The 21001-nt window shown below is 46.1% G+C and overlaps 2 protein-coding genes across 2 annotated transcripts; one reads left to right on the top strand and one right to left on the bottom strand.

Moving 5' to 3' along the window:
* The first annotated feature begins 867 nt into the window (after nt 1-867).
* On the top strand, nt 868-4736 carry LOC127340682 (peptidyl-prolyl cis-trans isomerase CYP21-3, mitochondrial). Its single transcript, XM_051366436.2, has 2 exons — nt 868-1025; nt 4369-4736. The coding sequence occupies exon 2, from the start codon at nt 4378-4380 to the stop codon at nt 4573-4575; it is 198 nt and encodes a 65-aa protein (XP_051222396.1). The 5' UTR covers nt 868-1025; nt 4369-4377; the 3' UTR covers nt 4576-4736.
* A 1303-nt stretch (nt 4737-6039) lies between these two features.
* Nucleotides 6040-9409, bottom strand: LOC127340683 (subtilisin-like protease SBT3.8). Its single transcript, XM_051366437.2, has 10 exons — nt 9245-9409; nt 9072-9163; nt 8857-8954; nt 8573-8764; nt 7870-8492; nt 7692-7762; nt 7335-7604; nt 7136-7253; nt 6881-7052; nt 6040-6776 (listed from the first exon to the last, which is right to left on the bottom strand). The coding sequence occupies exons 1-10, from the start codon at nt 9341-9343 to the stop codon at nt 6229-6231; spliced, it is 2283 nt and encodes a 760-aa protein (XP_051222397.1). The 5' UTR covers nt 9344-9409; the 3' UTR covers nt 6040-6228.
* Between the last annotated feature and the right edge of the window lie 11592 nt (nt 9410-21001).

Here is a 21001-nt window from a genome sequence, read left to right as displayed (position 1 = left end):
ATGGACTCTTCTCTGTGACTGGCCGAATAGGTTTGCGGCACACCGAGCGTCAGAAGAACACGGTGCATGGTAAAAAGGACGTGTGATCGAGATCGTGCGAGTGTACCGGGTCGTCTATCGTCGGGGTGACCAACGTTATTTTGCAATACATGTTGCGGGGCGCCAGGATGTGCTCTAGCGGCGCCACTCGAGTCTTGCGCACGGGGCCTTGACCCGAGTCCCCGCGGGGCGTGCGGCACCTTGAGCTTCCCCTACTCCATCACCAACTTCTTCGGCACCTTCATCTTCGCCTTGCGGCGGTGGAGGCGGCGCGCTTTGAACCCGTCGTAGGTGCGGTATCTTGGTCGGCTGGAGCGACATTTGTTGTGGCTTCATCGGCTTCCATGGTGGCGACAGTGGAGGGCGTCCATCGCTTGGTAGGGTTTTTGCCGCTGCCCGAATATTATATTTTGGAGTAGCGGGAGTGGAAGTGGCTTTTGTGCCACTGCCGAGTGGGCTATGCAGGAGAAAGAGGAGGTCGCATGCGAACTTGTATTGCATCCTCGTAGACGGTTCCGACCGCAAATTTGAACCGCGTTTGTGTCCCGCGGATAGACTGGTCACTTTGCGTCAGATCAATGAGCTAGAGACTGGCGCAATTTTTAACCACGCAGATATCACTCTGCATCTATTTGCTTCGGGCCGCTGGCTAGAGATGCTCTAACCGTAGTAACCTACTCAATGAAATGTGATCCAAAGTCGTTCTCCGACGTGGCATCCAGCTGAGACGCCCTTACACGTCACCATCTCCCACAGTGGCTTGACATATGCCAGGTAAGCTGCACATGTGGCACTCTTCGTCACTGCAGCACGTCAGCACGAGTGTGTACGTATTCTAGGCTCCCAGGTCCCGGTCTTCTCGAGCCTCCGGTCTTCTCCGTCGTCTTCCTCCTCGCGCGCTCCTCAGCACCTTCTTCCCCTGGTCTTCCTCCTCCCGAGCGTCCCCACCTCCTCCACGCCCGACCTCTCTCCGTCGCGAAACCGAGGTACGTGACCCCAATCTCGCAATCGAATTTCGATTCGTGTCCGTCGTCGGTAGATCCGGCCGGCTGCGGCCGAAATTGCTCGCAAATTCGGGTTCTTGTATTTTTTTGCGGAATTAGTTCCGGAATCAAGGTCTCTCCCTAGATACTGTAGATCCCAGCTCTCGTATTCTCCCTGACATAGCTTTGTGTGCCACACATCCCTCCTGCTGTTTGGTTCCATGTCATGTGGCCCCGATCTGGTCCAGTCGCGAGCCTAGATCGCACGGCAGAATCACGGACCATGACCTGCTTCTGGGAATATTGCGCGCGCGCGCGGGCATGCGTGCTCAGCGCGTCTTTGCTTTGCTTCCATGGAGGTTTTGATGTCATGGTATCCCCACGCACAGTTTATTTGCTCTCATGGATGGGGAATTAGGTCAGCGCATGAATAACTGGTGTTCTATACTACTTAGAACCTTGGTCAGGTATGCTGCGTTATCAAGCTGCATCGGGCCATTGCACGGCACCGTTTAACATATGGAACATAAGCCTTGATTCTCCAATTTTGGTTGTAAGATAGTGGAGCGTGTCTCAGATGGTAGAGGAAACCGTAGCTTGCATATATTACTGGGGAATGCGTTCATTGGCAAGACTATAGGACATTTAGAAGCACCAAGTGAGAGTAGATTTACTCTAGTACTGTAGATTGTTTGCCTGATGATGAATTTTGTTTTCCATGGGTCCACATTTCTTTTGGTTGATAAATTATTTCGTTCTTCAGCTGATTTAGTTTTTGTACGTTTAGCCTGTCAGAAAGAAAATTTTGTAGTGTAATTACCAATTTCACCAACTTTGTCCTAAACTAGTGATTTTTATTTTGTCAGAAAACGTAAGACAGTATTTCAAGTAAGGCCTCCGGGTACTGTCGCTTATTGATTCAGTGAGTGGTGTCATGGATTACCTGTCGTGTTAGATTGTGGATTTCAGACAGTGAAGCTTGATAAAAGCATAATGGATTCCTTAATTTGTGATATGAGAGTTGCTCTTTTACCAAGTATTGCAAGGTGATACTGTTACCTGAATTGTCGTTTATACCCTGAAGTGTTGCGGTCCATCACTGCTGATTTTATTGTTGAAAGCACCAGTCCTTTTAGCTCTTCCTTTTGGAAAATATAAAGGCCACAGCAATACAGCATCTCTCTTACTTTTTGTTGCCGGCTCTATTTTAGAGACAAATTTTAAAAGTAATTCACCCATGTCATGTAAGTTAAATGAATCTAGATGGAATGAAGTACAAAGCCACGGGACCTTGTTTGGTTATGATTGGAAGCCATAAATATCACCTGCAATATGAAGTTCTGAACACACTGTTTTCTCCGGTCTGTCATTTTGTTCATGTTGTGACACTGGTTGGGCCTTCGTTCTTCATGTGTTGTACAACACTATCTTTTTGGATTCATATATCACTAGTACTAGCAAAGTGCTCATGCGTTGCCACTATCCATTACTTTATTTTGCTCTAACGTATAAACAGAATTCACGTGTATAGAAATATACCAGAATTTTGATTTATTTTTTTACTTAAATTCATTTCAATAAAAGTGATAATGCAATTCCTTGTTTAATTGAAGACTTAGCTGATTAGTTGCAGCAAACACATGCAACTAAGTTACGTATTTTTGCAAGTGAAAATGTGGCTCATGTCCCAGCGAAATATTTAGCAAGAACAAAAGGATCTAAAAATTATGATTATGCATTAGCAAATCTCATATCAGGCCAATTTCATATATCCAGTGAAAAAACATCAATGTCATGACCATCCCAGCCAAAGTTAGTAATAGTACCGTGCAACAGCTAATCATTCAAGTGTGTAAAGATTTTTTTTATCTCACTTAACTTACTACAGTGTACAACAAATTTCCATATTACATCCCAGCATTTCCTACACGCACGTAGGAACTAAACCGAATGCATGTAGGATGTAGCCATTGACTACTTAATTTACCAGACCAACCACACAAGTTATTCTCTCTTAGGAAGATCACCTGGCGGGTTGCGATAATGTGATATATATTTAGGAACACAGGGCCAAAAGTTGACATGAATGATTTTTTTTCTACTGTCTGCCAGTCAGCGGAAGTATTCAGAAAGCAGGATCCATCAACCTCAACTCTGCACCGGAAAGCTTCACTCTAGTGTCCTCGATTTGTGTATGTGGTGATTCTGTTCTTAGCTCCGCCTCTCGCTGTAATAGGCATTGTAGAGGCATCATTACAAGCATTGTATTGCAGGTTGCAAGCCTAGTTGTTAAGAACATGGGTCACATCCTTTAGAAGTCGTGTAGGTGGTGATTCTGTTCTTATGCCCTTTGTCTGATCTATGAGTGTATAAGCCAACACAACCACAATTAGTAATTTGGTTATTGGAGATGCATAACAGGTAATCCGTCCGAAGATACCCAGAATTGCAATAAGAAATCATCTAGCTCTGGTCAGTTGCAGTGAAGGCGTCATGAGCTATCAATTTGCAAACACGAGTTTGCTTTAAAAAAAACGAAAGCAAACATATCAGCTAGCTAGCTGTGTGATCCATCCACCTGCTTGGTCGCACACCAGCTAGCTAGTGTACGTGGGCGGCCGTCGGAATCCATTCACCTGCTTGCTTGCCCGCGGGCGTCCAGCGGAGAACGGAATTAGCTGGCGGCCTCGGGACCACGCAGGACATCCGACAGTCCGTGTGCGTGGGCGGAGCTGTGTGGCAGCTGCCGGAGGCTGCTTCTTCGCCGACGCCAGACCGGGGGGAGGATGACCATGCGGCGCCGGGGAACGGAGGCAAGCCAGAGGGGAAGGTGGCCGCCGCGAGCACACAGGGCATCGGCCGGTCCGCGTGCGTGGACGGAGCTGTGTGGGCTGCGCCGGCGCCAAATTCGGGTCAGGACCATGTGCGGAGGCGGGGGATCTCGGGTGGGGATACCGCGGGACTGCAAGTTGTTTCCGACTTCTTGAGGTGCTTTTTTGTAAGATGATCCCGACTTACCACGGTTGCATTGCAAATTTATTAGTAGAGATATATTTTAAGCCAAGCCATTTATCTGATGTTAGTCTGATACTCTGGTTGTTTAAACAGAAAGCTGAGTGACAATTATCTGACACCTGGACAACACAATACAATATATAAATATAACTGTTAAAACGGTATTTCTGGAACCTGATGCTTGTAATTATTACTGACCGATAGAAGAAGTCGAGCTATTCATCATCTTATGATGCAGTCTATTTGCGTTGTTCAGCAGAAGTCACAGCAAATCATTTTTATACATTTTTCTAAAACTTCGCTATGCTGATTCTTTACATTATATTACCAGGAGTGAACCATGGCGAAGATCAAGCCAAAGGCACTGCTGGCACAGAGCAAGCAGAAGAAGAGCCCTACCCAGATCGGTGTGACCAGGATCATCACCTACATCGTCCTCGGCGCCCTAGCTGTGTCTTCCGTCTATTATGCCTATCAGTACTGGCAGAACAAAGGACCGGCAGCTGCAGTAGGAGCAGAAGGCGTTGGGGGGAACTAAACTAAGCCCCAACAATGTAATTGATTTTGTTGTTGTAGCATGTTATCGGCTAATTTGGTTCCTACAATCCAGCCAAAATGAGCATGGACAGAAATGTCATGTTTAGTTGTATCCCTTGGTACATTACCGTAACATGTATGCCTATATTTCTTTCTTTGACATAGATGGGGTTTCCGGACATAATCTTTGTTGGAGTGGACTGCTGTGTTGTGCATATTACCTTTTCATGTACGAATTGCATCTGAACTTTTGATGACGATCATAGATTAAAAAAACATAAATTAAGATAATACAATGCCACAACCAAACTTTTGACAAGTCTACTAACATAGAAGTCCAATGTGAAAATTCCGATATTCAAAATAAAATAAAATATATACAACTATGCATTGCAATATATTGGAGACAATGGATATCAATGGATTCCAGTCTGTCAACATGGGCAGCCAAAGTACGGACATGAAATGTAGTCGGTCGAGTTGCGCTGTTAGGGAACAGCCGAACATACCCAGTTAAAGTGATACAATACAAGTAATGATTTCGTCAACTGAGGTTGTGACTCCTACCTAGGGTTTTGTACCTTGGGCATGTGATTCCGGCGGCGATCTCATCTCGCCGGAAGTTTCTACCACCCGATCACCGTGACCACCCTCTCACCTCCCCACCAACTCGGGCTGATCAAGAGGCGGGCTAGTTCCGCTGCCCGGCCTTGGAAGATTGGGGTTGGTTTTTAGGTTTTGCGCGTGTAGACGGCACCAAGTTCGCCATGTCTCAGAGCTCCAAGATGGGCGAGGGGAAAACAAGGAGGATTTTTGAGATGGATGAGCTGTGCATGGGGAAGAGTTGAACGACGTGATTCTGGGCAAAGAGAAGATCGGGAAGTGGCCGGAGGTCATGTGGTTGGCCGCGGCAAAAGTATTGACGAACAAGGGCTTCTGCATGCAATCTCTGAAGAACACGATGCTAACAGCGTGGAATCCAGCGCGTGAGGTCTCGTTTGAAGAGAACCGGTTTGTTCTACAGGCCCAGTGCCTAGGGGGGGGGGGGGGGATAAAATCATGGAAGAGGGGCCGTGGCTCTTTCGCAACTACGCCCTAATGGTGGAGCCTTTTGATGGGGCTACAATGGCACCGAAGGTGGCTCCGAAGAGTGTGCAGCCTCTGTTCAAAAACAAGGCGGTACTTGATCAACCGGCAAGCAAGGTAGGCGTGGTCCTCTTTGTCGATCTCATGGTAGTTCAGACGAGGTCGGGAGATTTCCATCGCCCACGGGTGAAGCTGGATTCGGCAAGACATTTGATGTTGTTTGTTCCTTTGGCACTTGAAGGACATGATAGGATGTTTGCACAAATCAAATACGAGAAGATGCCCAAATTTTTGTGATCATTGCGTTCTTATGGGCATCACCTATATCTATATGGAGTGTGGCACGGGCGAGTATGAGGACTCGAAGTTCCAATTCGGCTCATGGATGCATCGCATTGCATGTCTTTATTAATTTGGTAGGCAACGCAACATATATCCTTGCTTTATTCATTACATACTCTAAATGTCCTCCGGCCTTTACAAGACGATGACCCCCATTTGTGCCTTGTTCTTTGTAGCTAACAACAATTTTTGCTGTCGGTATATATTCCTATATATTCCTACTTAATTATGCAACATCTGCATAGAAATCTTGGGCCGTTATCCGTGCCGCTACCGGGATTCTAACAACCTTTCGGTCACTACGCCAAGTAATGCTACCAAACGTGTAGTCCCCCTGTAGCTTCCAAACCGGCGATAATGTCACCTTAAATGTGTGCACTTTGTTTGCAGCGTTGAACACTAGCACATGTGGCTCGACCTCCATCCTGACTCCGACTGGGCTCTGCACCATGGCGTGGTACACGGAGTTGACCTCACCGACGTTGGTCACCGTCCTCGATACAATGACTGGACGCCTCAGGTCGGGGACCGCGAGGGAAGGCAGATTCAGGTGATATGCCGGTAGCGCCGTCTCGTCGCAAAACACGGCGGTCTTGTTGAAGACGGTGCACCCGAAAAATTTGGTGTAGTCGCGTGGATCGATGTCATAAACAAGTCCAGGGTCAGCTGCACCGAGAGGGTTGATGTTGCCGCCCCCATAGTCGAATGGGTCGGCGGTCTTCCGCGGTATCCCCTCCGCCAGTATCGGCATGGCACGCTCGTCGGTGACATGCGCTTCATCACCATGCAAAATAAGATAGAAGCAGATGTGAGGATCATCAACTAACTAGCTAGGGATTGGGTAGTAACGCTAATTCGTTGCCGTGCAGTTTGCTTACCGGAGGTGACGATAGCTGATTTTATTGCCGCCGGAGACCAGTGTGGGTGCAGGGCTTTCAGCACCGCGACGATGCCCGATACGTGCGGGGCCGCCATGGATGTCCCGGACATAAATACGTAGGAATCTTCCTTTGCTGCCAAGATGTTGGCTCCAGGTGCGGCTATGTCAGGCTGAAGAAGGAAGAAGACCACAGTGTGAGATCAAAAAATACAGGGCACAGCGTTTTTAGTTGATCATCAGCTGGTACCCCTACCTTAATGATGTCTGGGAAATCAGGTGATGGACCTCTGGAGGAGAACAATGCCACTTTTGGAGCCAGTACCTCTTTCCCCGTTACGGTTGTCGCTGGCGCAATCTTTGCCACAGGAATGCTGCTTTAAGAAAAGATGTTGGAGTCTCAAACGATCACAAGAAGATGCTGGATCAAACCAACTCATTTGACTGTACGCTACCTGGTGGCGTCCAAGTAATTGGCGATCTGCTTCCCGGTGTCACGGTCCACGAGAACGCATGCAATGCCTTGGCAAATATCTTGGATGGCACCTAAATTGTCCGTCGTATATTGAGGAAAAATAAGGCCAATTCCTCCGCGATTCTGGACGTATTGTAATGCCTGTACAAAATTTGTCCCTGGGATGAGGGCGGTCTGATCTCTTGATTGCGGAACGCAGAGCAGGATTTGCCCTTCCACGTCCGTGCCATTAAGTGCATCCGCGGTACACCTAAATACACAGAGCAGAGACAACTCGTTTTGAGGATTGCCCAAGAGATTTAAAAAACAAACTAAAAAACTAGCTTAATTCACTTACTGGGGAGCACTGACAAGACCCGTGAAACTGCTACTAGTCGAATTCTTCGCTTGGTAATACAGAGACTGTCCCTGCAAAACAAAATGGGCAGAGTTTGCTCAAGAACATATGTGTTTACGCACTGGTACACTCGGTCATTCTTCAAAGTTTATTTTCCATTAATTATGTAGGCACGTACCACTATCTGATGCTTGTTTCCCAGGGTGATCACCGTGGGGAACGACCGATCCATCTTACTCGCCGCCACGGTGATTGCCCACGGTGAAGTGTTCCCAACGGTCTGCGGCCTAGGACCATCGTTACCCGCCGTGTACACAACCGTGATCCCCTTCTCAACCGCGTGCAGAGCCCCGAACGAGTTCTCGTCCGGGACAGTGAGAGACAAGGACAACACGTCCACTCCATCATGGATTGCATCATCGATGGCGGCGAGCACGGTGGCCGAACCACCAGCGCCCTCGGCGCCCCAGAGAGCCTTGTACACCGCGATGCGAGCACGTGGTGCGCCTCCCCGTGCCACCCCCTCGGCGAGGCCATTGAAGCTGGCCGCCTCCACGGCCGAGCCCGCCGCGGTGGACGCGCAGTGCGTGCCGTGGCCGCTGTGGCTGTGGTCACGGGGAGAGAGCGAGTCCGACTTGAGAATCTCATCTGGAATTCCCGCGCTATAGAACCTTGCGCCAATGATCTTGCGGCTGCAGTTGTTGATGCCCCAATCTGGCCCGACTTGGCACTTCCCTTTCCACCTTGATGGCACGGGACCGTAGCCTTCGTCGTTGAAACTTCTCGACTCCGGCCATATCCCTGATTAGTGATTACTAAGCTAAGACAACCAACTTGCTCCAGGATTTTTTAGATATAATTATTAATTTCTCGATACTAACCGGTGTCGACCACCCCGATGATGACATCTTCTCCGTAGTTAATTTTTTGACCACATGCATCCTCGCCGTAGTTGGTTCCGTGGAGTTGCCCACTGGCCGGCGTTTGGTAGTTGAGACCAAGAAAGTCCCAGCTACGCGTGGTGGTCGTCGTGTGCCTTTTGCTCAGCTCTACACTGACAACCTCCGGAAACTCTACACACATCACATCCCATGATAATTGCTCAACTATACGCCTATATATGCAAGCAACATGCAGAAGGTGATAGATGGCAACGACAGCTGACCTGCAAGTTGCTTGGCTTGCTTTGGGGTGAGCATGGCGGCGAAGCCTGAGAAGCCATGCTTGTAGTTGTACACCACGGAGGCCGCGGAGTCTTCCTTGCTAAAATCAAATTTGATCCAAGCTAAGTTTCTTACTAGAGACATATACATACGAGCTTTCCAGGCAGATCGACAAAAGCCGGTTGTATAGTGGTAGAAACTACAGGTAGGTGGGTACCTTCCCAGGAGAGTGGCGAGCATATCATGGTGCGAAGCAACGACATCGTCGGGGTGTCCATGCTTCACGTGACCTAGGTAAACTATGTAAAGCTGGAGACACGCGCAGAGGGTTAGTCACTGAAACATATATGTAAAACTCCGATCGATCGTATGCTTAATTAATGGATTTACCTTTTGAGTTTCACCTTGGACTCTGCATAATAATGTCATGCAAAGGCAAAGCAGTAGCGCAGAAGCTGCAGGCCAGCGGGAGGAAGAAGAGAATCCCATGTCGTTTCAGATGTTGGTTGTGAGACTCGCTGACTGTGGTTCTCATCGCTGTGTTATGCAGGGCTGAGATTTATAGATAAGAAAGATGCCACTGTTTTTATAATTGACCAGGTATTCTCCATTACACGACGTTGCCATTCAACTAACAAGATATCAATCGTGGAGGTTTCCATGCCACATTATTAAATGTAGACGTATTTCTCTCGATGATGTCGGTTGCTGACTTTTGTGTGCCGAAATTTGTTACGTGTCAGGTTTAAAGGTTATCATTTACTAGTAGTTTATACCAACAACCGGAAGTTCCAAATTTGACCCTTTCTTTTCTCCCGTCGAATGTTAAATAACCAAAACTACACTGATTTTCGAAGTTTCCAGGTAAGTTTGATCCTGGTGCGACGTTATATAAGCGCGACATACGTTGCAAGGATCCCTCCCCCGAACCCCGAACTGATTCGCGGTTGACATCTTATGAACATATGTGACCTTGTTCTAGGTATCCGCTTCTCTACTGGACCACATCACTCTCGCCTTCTTCCTCTCACGGTCTTGCAGTCTTCTAAGATAGTAACCTACCCTCCCCTGCCCTCCCCTGCCGCCCGGGAGGGCCCCCCAAGCCTCCAGCCCCCAGCGGATCTCCTTCCCCCGCCCCTCAGGCCGCTGCTGCTTCCGGCTCCGGTGGCGGCGCCCCTTCCGTCGAACGACAATGGGGAGGAGAGGGCTTCTACGGCGACGCATCATGGGAGGCGATGAGGCGCAGGTTGAGGACGCCGGGCAGCACGGATGCTTGGATGTGGCCTGATGCACTTCTCCGTTAGCGGCACGCATGATCCGCGCCGCCTTTTTCATCTCTGGTGAACCGGCAGGAGTGACTGGAGGCATGGGGGATGCTGGTCTAGCTTTGTTGGTGGCGGTCCTCGGGTTTCTCTCATGCGAAGATGAAGACCTACCGGAGGCTAGTCTGCCTTGATCTGGCTAGAGTGATGAGTTTCGGAAAGCTTCACCGACGAATGGAATAGTGCATCTTTTTCCTGGAGTTCGCTAGATCGGGTGGTATTCGGTTGCGTGCACCCATGCTTTTATTCCGATAGTTTTGTTCTGGAGGGAGCGGCGCGAACCTCTTTTCTGTGTTGACACCAAGTGACATTGGATCCATGGTGAAAGTCAGAAGAAGAGAATATCATGAAGACCGGATGGGAGGACGAGCTAAGGGAGGTTCAAGTCTCCACGATGTTGAGGGACTTGCTTGGTATTCCGGGCTTCACAACAGTGGTATGATTGTGGGGGCGACAGCACATGTGAAGTTCAGAGTCATACCTTTCAGGGTGAAAACCCAAGTTCTGGCTTTAACTGGTTGTACCTGGCAATGATCTTGTTGGAGGTATTGTTTTGAGAACGGGGACTATCTCTAGGGTGAAAACCTAAGATCGTTGGTCGGGCGACGACGGTGTTGGAGCACTGTTCCCTTCTTGGAGGCGTCACTTTTGGAGAGTCTGTATTTCATATGTTGTCTTGGTGGTGGATGTATTGCTGTTGTTAGGCCTGAGATACTATAGTGGAACTTTTGTTTCTTAGTTTTTTTTTCTCTTTTTGGATGTGTGCATCCGTACTATCATTAGAGTGTTGCGTTGTTGCAGAAGTTTGGTGTAATTGATATCTTTTAATAAATATTCAGAGACTGGTGCGTTGTCTCCTTTTCAAAAAAATACAAAACATACCTAGTGCATTTCGGATTGTTTGGGCACACACGGTGAACCTTTTCAATTAATTATACGTGGCTTCGAACGTGCCGCATCATGTCAGGTCGTCCACTAGGGTCTTGCAGATTCCCCAAACCGATCCAGGCCACCTCAACTACGTTTTGCAGGCTGAAAAACGGCCGCGCGGACCCGACACCGTAAAAGATCCCGAAAAACATCATATTCTCTGTCATGGCCCACAATCAGCCTTTTTTTTTAATTTTTTTGCTCCTTTCTTCAACCTTTGCTCGAGCCATCCGCGCGCGCCGCCCGCTGCCGGCCGCCAGCCCCGTCGCCCACGCCTGCCGACCTCCCGCTTGGCCCCGCCGCCCACGCCCGCCGGCTGCCCGCTTGGCCCCAGTTCCGGCGGCCGGCCAATTCCGGCGAGCGTGGTTCGATTTTGGCTAATATTTGGTCGTATTATGCGGAAGTTCATCGGAATTTGGCTGGACTCCAGCGAGTTTATCGGCGAACTTTGTTGGAGCGAGGTGTCGCGAGAGCGTTGACCGTATCCAGGTTGGCCTGCAAAAATGCCTTCGAAACCCCAACTATTGAGGTCGCGGGCTTGATCTGCAAGAATGCTTGCAAAAATTTAAGGATTTGACCATTCTATAATGTCTGGACTGGATAAAAAACACCCCAAATCCTTAACCGGCCTGCAAATATCCATGTTTAACCAATTTAGGCGGGTGACGCTAGCTGGACGACCTAGCCTAAGGGGGCAAGTTCTAGTGCGGAGCTTTTTTACTGGTTCAAGCCTTGATATCGGGAGATGTTCGATCAATGTGGAATTGTATTTTCAGAGACGTCCAAAAGTGTCTGCTTTTGACAGTCGTGACTTATTTACCGGATCGATCTGTTAGCTCAAAGTGAACCGTACAGCTGATATTGATCGCTACCTCTAATTAAGCATTCAACCGTCATGAAGGGCAAGTGCTGCAAGTGGCGTAGCTTGCTTTGAAACGGTCACATCGTTCGGAAGCCAGCTGTGCAGAAACCACATAATACTACTGAATGTGTTGTTTACGCTAGTCCTTTGAGACACCAAATCAGCATCATGTTTACGCCTTGTGGTTAGGATGTACCATCTTGCTGAATTTTCTTTGAAGTGATCAACGTTCTCAAGATGACACACAAAGTGCAATGACCCTTCCCGGCGGGGGTGAAAAAGCTCGATTGACTTGGGCGAGGTTATTAATAACACTGCGAAATGTTTTTCATGAATCCAATCTTCCATATACTTCCTCCATCTAGAAATATAAGATGTTTTGGCCATTTCATAGGTTCACACACTTTTGGTTGTATATAGTCTACTTTTAGTGTGTAGGTTTACCCATTTTAGTTTGTATCTAGTCTACTGTAACAACATGTAAAACATCTATTGACGGAGGGAGTATATGGTCAATTGTATCTAGAATTGTTTGAATATTGCAAACGAATTTTTCAATACCTTCTGTAATTATGTGTACATAAATAATAGCCACAATTTTTTTAGGATATATTATTTATGTCATACTATCACTTTCTAGGCTTGAGCCGGTGCTAGGCATGTGGCGCAAACTTAGGCCCAAGCCAATATATTCATTAATAAACGATGTAACCTGATGTTTTCTGATTTGGTCAAAAAGGATCTTAATCAGGACAGATGGACTGGCAATGCATGCCGAGGGTGACCGGTCGCCTGGTTTAGTGACTTGTTCCAAAGTTGCAATATCTGAAGAATGACCGACTGAACAAAGAAATCTGTGTAAAGTACTGGAAAACTATAATTTAGTTGAATCTCGGTAGTAATAGTTTTTTGGAATACATGTGTCGACTTAAGGATGTAATATGATGTTGTGTGACAAGATGTCGTGAACCGTATCAGAAATGGGCTGCCCATTTTTATTTGATTCCACAAAGGAAGAAAGATGCCTCTAGGCTCCAGCTTTGTTATTGGTGAAGGATTTATAACCCACCACTAGTGGAGAAGAGGTCTTTGATCCCAAGCAAATGTCCCAGTGCAGAACCAAATCGGGACCAATGAGGGGTATTGGTCCCGGTTCGTTTTGCCCAGGGCGACCCCACTAGCTCAGAGCCTGTTCGGTCGTGGCCTTTGGACCCGGTTTGTAATACAAACCGGGACTAAAGGGTCTACGACAGGGCGCGGCAGGCCGTGTCAGGCGTGGGGAACCTTTAGTCTCGGTTTGTATTACAAACCGGGTCCAAAGGCCCCCCCTCTGGACCTTTGTATTACAAACCGGGACAAAGTCCCCAATCTGGCTATATAACCTTGCCCCTGCCCAAGTGTGAGCCACTTGGCCATTTTTTCACTTTCTTCACAAGAGGGGTGTATTGCTCTCCTCTCTTCTTCACATGCACAAGAGGTGTTCGATGAAATGCTTAAGAGGATTTGCCACTTGAGTTTACACAAATCAAGCCACACTTAACTTCCTTTTTTCTTCTTCATCGAGGTTAACAACTTTATCCTTTTCATCTGTAATTGATAAAATGCATGTGTATATATACATCGTGATGTTCTGTAATGGTTTTGATCAGCTTAATTATATCATGCAGATGAATCGGCAATGGATGTACATTGACCGACGGTTTGACGAGTTCACTTCGGGCCTGGATAATTTTATGGCCGTGGCGGAGGCAAACAAACATGGTGGCTTCATGTATTGTCCATGTGTGAGCTGCAAGAATACCGTAAATTACGCTCACTCGAGGCTCATTCACAGCCACATTCTGCGATCCGGTTTCATGCCCAGTTACTATTGTTGGACCAAGCACGGAGAAAGAGGGGTTATGATGGAAGACAATGAAGAAGAGGAAGAGGATGATGACGGTTATCCCAATTTCCCTGAATACGATGATACTGCAGAAGGCAATAAAGACAATGAAGTAGAAGATCAAGAGGCACCAGATGAGCCTGCTGATGATGATCTTGGTCGGGCCATTGCTGATGCAAGGAGAGAATGTGAAACTGAAAAGGAAAGGTTGGCCTTCGACAAGATGATAGAAGATCACAACAAATTGTTATACCCAACTTGCGAAGATGGCCATAAAAAGCTAGGCAAAGACACCGAAATTGTTGCAATGGAAGGCGCAGAACGGTGTCACCGACTCAGATTTGGAAAGTTGCCGACAATAATTAAGAGGAAGCTTCCAAGGGGTAACGAATTGCCCGCCAAGATGCGTACGAAGCGAAGAAGATTGTCTGCCCTCTAGGATTAGATGTGCAAAAGATACATGCATGCATTAATGACTGCATCCTCTACCGCGGTGAGTACGAGAATTTGGATGCATGTCCGGTGTGCACTGCATTACGGTATAAGATCATACGAGATGACCCTGGTGATGTTGAGGGCGAGCGCCCCAGGAAAAGGGTTCCTGCCAAGGTTATGTGGTATGCTCCTATAATACCACGGCTGAAACGCTTGTTCAAAAATAAAGAGCATGCTAGGTTGTTGCGATGGCACAAAGAAGACCGTAAGAAAGACGTGATGTTGAGGCACCCTGCTGATGGCTCCCAATGGAGAAAAATCGATAGAGAGTACCCAAACTTTGCACAGGATGCAAGGAACTTAAGGTTTGGTCTAAGTACAGATGGCATGAATCCTTTTGGAGAGCAGAGCTGCAGCCATAGCACCTGGCCTGTGACTCTTTGTATATATAACCTTCCTCCTTGGTTGTGCATGAAGCGGAAGTTCATTATGATGCCAGTGCTCATACAAGGCCCGAAGCAACCCGGGAACGACATTGATGTGTACCTGAAGCCATTAGTCGAAGAACTTCTACAGCTGTGGTCCCTAGCAGGTGTACGTGTGTGGGACGAGCACAAGCAGGAGGAATTTGACCTAAGAGCGCTGCTTTTCGTAACCATCAATGACTAGCCTGCTCTTGGTAACATTTCAGGACAGTCAAACAAGGGATACAATGCATGCACGCACTGTTTACATGAGCTCGAAGGTGATTATTTGGAAAAAGGTCAGAAGGTCGTGTAGCTGGGGCATCGTCGATTTCTTAGGACTATCCATCCCGTAAGAAAGAAAGGCAAGCATTACAACGGTGAGGCTGATCACCGGAGGAAGCCTCCCCATCGTGATGGTGTTGATATATTTGGTATGGTCAAGGATCTAGATGCAATATTTGGAAAGGGTCCTGGCGGACGGTCTGTTCCGAATAACGATGCCGGACACGCGCCCATGTGGAAGAAGAAATCTATTTTTTGGGAGCTAGAATATTGGAAAGTCTTAGAGGTCCGCTCTTCAATCGATGTGATGCACGTGACGAAGAATCTTTGCGTGAACTGCTAGGCTTTCTGGGCGTGTACGGGAAGACAAAAGATACACCAGAAGCACGGGAGGGCCAGCAACGTTGGAAAGACCCCAAAAAGCTGCATGAGAGAGTTAAAGGACGTCATTTCTCCAGCTACGCTCTTACAAAAGCAGAGAAGGAAATATTTTTTGAATGTCTGAGCAGTATCAAGGTCCCGTCTGGCTTCTCCTCCAATATAAAGGGAATAATAAATATGGAGAAGAAAACATTCCAGAACCTGAAGTCTCATGACTGTCACGTGATAATGACACAGTTGCTTCCGATTGCATTGAGGGGGCTTCTACCGAAAAATGTTTGGCTGCCCATTGTGAAGCTATGTGCATTCCTCAATGCAATTTCTCAGAAGGTAATAAATCCAGATATTCTACCGAGGTTGCAGAATGATGTGGTCCAATGTCTCGTTAGTTTTGAGCTGGTGTTCCCACCATCCTTCTTCAATATTATGACACATCTCCTCGTTCACCTGGTCGATGAGATTTCCATTCTCGGTCCTGTATTTCTACACAATATGTTCCCCTTCAAGAGGTTCATGGGAGTCTTAAAGAAATATGTTCATAACCGTGCTAGGCCAGAAGGAAGCATCTCCAAGGGCTATGGTACTGAGGAGGTCATTGAATTATGTGTTGACTTTATTCCTGACCTTAAGCCGATTGGTGTTCCTGAATCGCGGCATGAAGGGAGACTAAGTGGAAAAGGCACGCTAGGAAGGAAATCAATGATATGTAGGGACGGGATTTCTTTGACTCAAGCACACTACACAGTTCTACAAAGTTCCACCTTGGTGGCTCCATATATCGGTGACCACAAGTCTACGCTCCCAGAACCCGGGGCAGTCGAACGACATCTTCGAGAAGTTGCGCCATGGGAGATTTCCCAACCCTTCCCTTCATCCATTGGAATGAAACTCTGCTTGGCTTGTTGATCTGCTTGGCAAGGCGTATCGATGCTCCTTTTATAGGCACGGCACCTCTTCTACTTTGTCTTGTTCCTTCGACAGGGCGTCGTGCGCTACATGCTTTATCTCATCGAGCAGTGCGTCCACCCATGCGTTCTTATCATGCCGACATCTTTAGTCCCGGTTGTACCCACCAGCCGGGACTAAAGGTTACCCACACGTCCTTATCCCACCGACAGTTTTGTTAGATGACAAAAAAAGGATCTTTCGTCCCGGTTGTACCCACCAGTCGGGACTAAAGGTTACCCACACGTCTTTATCCCACCGACAGTTTTGTTAGATGACAAAAAATGAGTCAGTTCACCTATCTCTCTCCACCTATCTCACCGACCTTTCTTTTACTTTTATGTTGAGTCAGTTCACCTATCTCTCTCCACCTCAAGAAGCAAACACTTGTGTGAACTGTGCATTGATTCCTACATACTTGCATATTGCACTTGTTATATTACTCTATGTTGACAATATCCATGAGATATACATGTTATAAGTTGAAAGCAACCGCTGAAACTTAATCTTCTTTTGTGTTGCTTCAATACCTTTACTTTGATTTATTGCTTTATGAGTTAACTCTTATGCAAGACTTATTGATGCTTGTCTTGAAGTACTATTCATGAAAAGTCTTTGCTTTATGATTCACTTGTTTACTCATGTCATTACCATTGTTTTGATCGATGCATTCATTACATATGCTTACAATAGTATGATCAAGGTTATGATGGCATGTCACTCCAGAAATTATCTTTGTTATCACATCGCTTCGGGACGAGCAGAACTAAGCTTGGGGATGCTGATACGTCTCCGACGTATCGATAATTTCTTATGTTCCATGCCACATTATTGATGATATCTACATGTTTTATACACATTATATGTCGTATTTATGCATTTTCCGGCACTAACCTATTAACGAGATGCCGAAGAGCTAGTTGCTGTTTTCTGCTGTTTTTGGTTTCAGAAATCCTACAAAGGAAATATTCTCGGAATTGGACGAAATCAACGCCCAGGGTCCTATTTTTGCACGAAGCTTCCAGAAGACCGAGGGGGAAAGGAAGTGGGGCCACGAGGCGCCGCAACAACAGGGCGGCGCGGCCTAGGTCTTGGCCGCGCGGCCCTGGTGTGTGGGGCCCTCGTGTGGCCCCCCGCGTTGCCCTTCCGGCTACTTAAAGCCTTCGTCGCGAAACCCCCAGTACCGAGAGCCACGATACGGAAAACCTTACTGAGACGCCGCCGCCGCCAATCCCATCTCGGGGGATTCTGGAGATCGCCTCCGGCACCCTGCCGGAGAGGGGAATCATCTCCCGGAGGACTCTTCACCGCCATGGTCGCCTCCGGAGTGATGAGTGAGTAGTTCACCCCTGGACTATGGGTCCATAGCAGTAGCTAGATGGTCGTCTTCTCCTCATGTGCTTCATTGTCGGATCTTGTGAGCTGCCTAACATGATCAAGATCATCTATCTGTAATGCTATATGTTGTGTTTGTCGGGATCCGATGGATAGAGAATACTATGTTATGTTAATTGTCAATCTATTACCTATGTGTTGTTTATGATCTTGCATGCTCTCCGTTATTAGTAGAGGCTCTGGCCAAGTTTTTACTCTTAACTCCACGAGGGAGTATTTATGCTCGATAGTGGGTTCATGCCTCTATTAAATCTGGGACAGTGACAGAAAGTTCTAAGGTTGTGGATGTGCTGTTGCCACTAGGGATAAAACATTGATCCTATGTCCAAGGATGTAGTTATTGATTACATTACGCACCATACTTAATGCAATTGTCTGTTGTTTGCAACTTAATACCGGAAGGGGTTCGGATGATAACCTGAAGGTGGACTTTTTAGGCATAGATGCATGCTGGATAGCGGTCTATGTACTTTGTCGTAATGCCCAATTAAATCTCACTATATTTATCATATCATGTATGTGCATTGTCATGCCCTCTCTATTTGTCAATTGCCCGACTGTAATTTGTTCACCCAACATGCTATTTATCTTATGGGAGAGACACCTCTAGTGAACTGTGGACCCCGGTCCTATTCTTTACATCGAATACAATCTACTGCAATATTTGTTCTTTACTATTTTCTGCAAACAATCATCTTCCACACAATACGGTTAATCCTTTGTTACAGCAAGCCGGTGAGATTGACAACCTCACTGTTTCGTTGGGGCAAAGTACTTTGGTTGTGTTGTGCAGGTTCCACGTTGGCGCCGGAATCACTGGTGTTGCGCCGCACTACATCCCTCCGCCATCAACCTTCAACGTGCTTCTTGGCTCCTCCTGGTTCGATAAACCTTGGTTTCTTTCTGAGGGAAAACTTACTGCTGTGCACATCACACCTTCCTCTTGGGGTTCCCAACGGACGTGTGTTTCACGCGCATCAAGACTGTTTTCTGGCGCCGTTGCCGGGGAGATCAAGACACGCTGCAAGGGGAGTCTCCACAATCCAATCTCTTTACTTTGTTTTTGTCTTGCTTTATTTTATTTACTACTTTGTTTGTTGCATTATATCAAAACACAAAAAAAAATTCGTTGCTAGTTTTACTTTATTTATTGTCTTGTTCTCTATATCAAAAACACAAAAAAATTAGTTACTTGCATTTACTTTATTTACCTTTTGTTTATTTCATCATGTTTCCTCCTAAATACACTCTAAAAGACATACCAGTAGGACGTGGGTCTATCATTGGTAGGGATAATATAGAAGATTTGTTCACTCATGTTAGTACTACTGAAGATTTTGAAGATAGACACTTGGTAGAACTTGCTCCTACTTATGAAATTGCTGCTGCTTCTTTAGTTCACATGTTGGAAACTAAATTTGTTAATCTTAATCCTATAATCCAACACATGTTTCTCACACTTGGTGATATGGAAGAAGGGGAAAAGAAATTTTTTGTTTTAGAAACCCTTCTTAAAGAATTTGGTGGTGTAGCAAGAGAGGCTAGAAAAGTCTTTATCAAATATAAGATGCTTGGTTCTTGCACCAACTTTGCTAGTACCCTTGAAAAGATGGACATTGATAGAATAAAGTACACTAATAATATTAATGATGTAGGGGATATTAAGACATCAATACCTTGCAAGCTCGCAGGAATGTTCGAGGCACTAGAAAAGAATTATGATTGGATTGTTCCTGAAAATTTGTTTAATGAGAATAGCAAGCCTAAGAGTAATGAAAAGGGAGCCTCTGAAACTTACATAGATAAGATAACATGCATTGTTGAGGTAACTCCCAACACCCCTGGTAAGAATGTCGATGCTTCATCTCTTGATAACACTTGATATACACTTTCTGCGCCTAGCTGAAAGGCGTTAAAGAAAAGCGCTTATGGGAGACAACCCATGTTTTTACTACAGTACTTTGTTTTATATTTGAGTCTTGGAAGTTGTTTACTACTGTAGCAACCTCTCCTTATCATGTTTTTGTGCCAAGTAAAGTCTCTATGGTAAAGTTGATGCTAGATTTGGATTGCTGCACAGAAACAGCATTGCTGTCTGTCACGAATTCGCGCAGAAGTCTCTGTAAAAAAATCAAAAAAATCTGCAAATTTACGTGCGTGATCCTCAGATATGTACGCAACTTTCATTAGTTTTGAGTTTTTCCGTTTGAGCAAGTTAAGTGCCCCTTCCAGGTTCGTCTTTACGGACTGTTCTGTTTTTTGACAGATTCTGCCTTTTATTTCGCATTGTCTCTTTTGCTATGTTGGATGAATTTCTTTGATCCATTAATGTCCAGTAGCTTTGTGCAATGTCCAGAAGTATTAATAATGATTGTGTCACCTCTGAACATGTAAATTTTTATTGTGCACTAACCCTCTAATGAGTTGTTTTGAGTTTGGTGTGGAGGAATTTTTCAAGGATCAAGAGAGGGAAATGATGCAATATGATCAAGGAGAGTGAAAGCTCTAAGCTTGGGGATGCCCCGGTGGTTCACCCCTGCATATTTTAAGAAGACTCAAGCGTCTAAGCTTGGGGATTCCCAAGGCATCCCCTTCTTCATCAACAACATTATCAGGTTCCTCCCCTGAAACTATATTTTTATTCCATCACATCTTATGTGCTTTGCTTGGAGCGTCGGTTTGTTTTTGTTTTTGTTTTTGTTTGAATAAAATGGATCCTAGCATTCATTGTGTGGGAGAGAGACACGCTCCGCTGTTGCATATGGACAAATATGTCCTTAGGCTTTACTCATAGTATTCATGGCGAAGGTTGAATCTTCTTCGTTAAATTGTTATATGGTTGGAATCGGGAAATGCTACATGTAGTAATTCTAAAATGTCTTGAATAATTTGATACTTGGCAATTGTTGTGCTCATGTTTAAGCTCTTGCATCATATACTTTGCACCCATTAATGAAGAAATACATAGAGCTTGCTAAAATTTGGTTTGCATATTTGGTCTCTCTAAAGTCTAGATAATTTCTAGTATTGAGTTTGAACAACAAGGAAGACGGTGTAGAGTCTTATAATATTTACAATATGTCTTTTATGTGAGTTTTGCTGCACCGGTTCATCCTTGTGTTTGTTTCAAATAAACCTTGCTAGCCTAAACCTTGTATCGAGAGGGAATAGTTCTCATGCATCCAAAATCCTTGAGCCAACCACTATGCCATTTGTGTCCACCATACCTACCTACTACATGGT

Source organism: Lolium perenne, chromosome 3 (assembly GCF_019359855.2).
Source record: "Lolium perenne isolate Kyuss_39 chromosome 3, Kyuss_2.0, whole genome shotgun sequence".
Lineage (NCBI taxonomy): Eukaryota > Viridiplantae > Streptophyta > Magnoliopsida > Poales > Poaceae > Lolium > Lolium perenne.
This window is presented reverse-complemented; position numbering and strand designations above follow the sequence as displayed.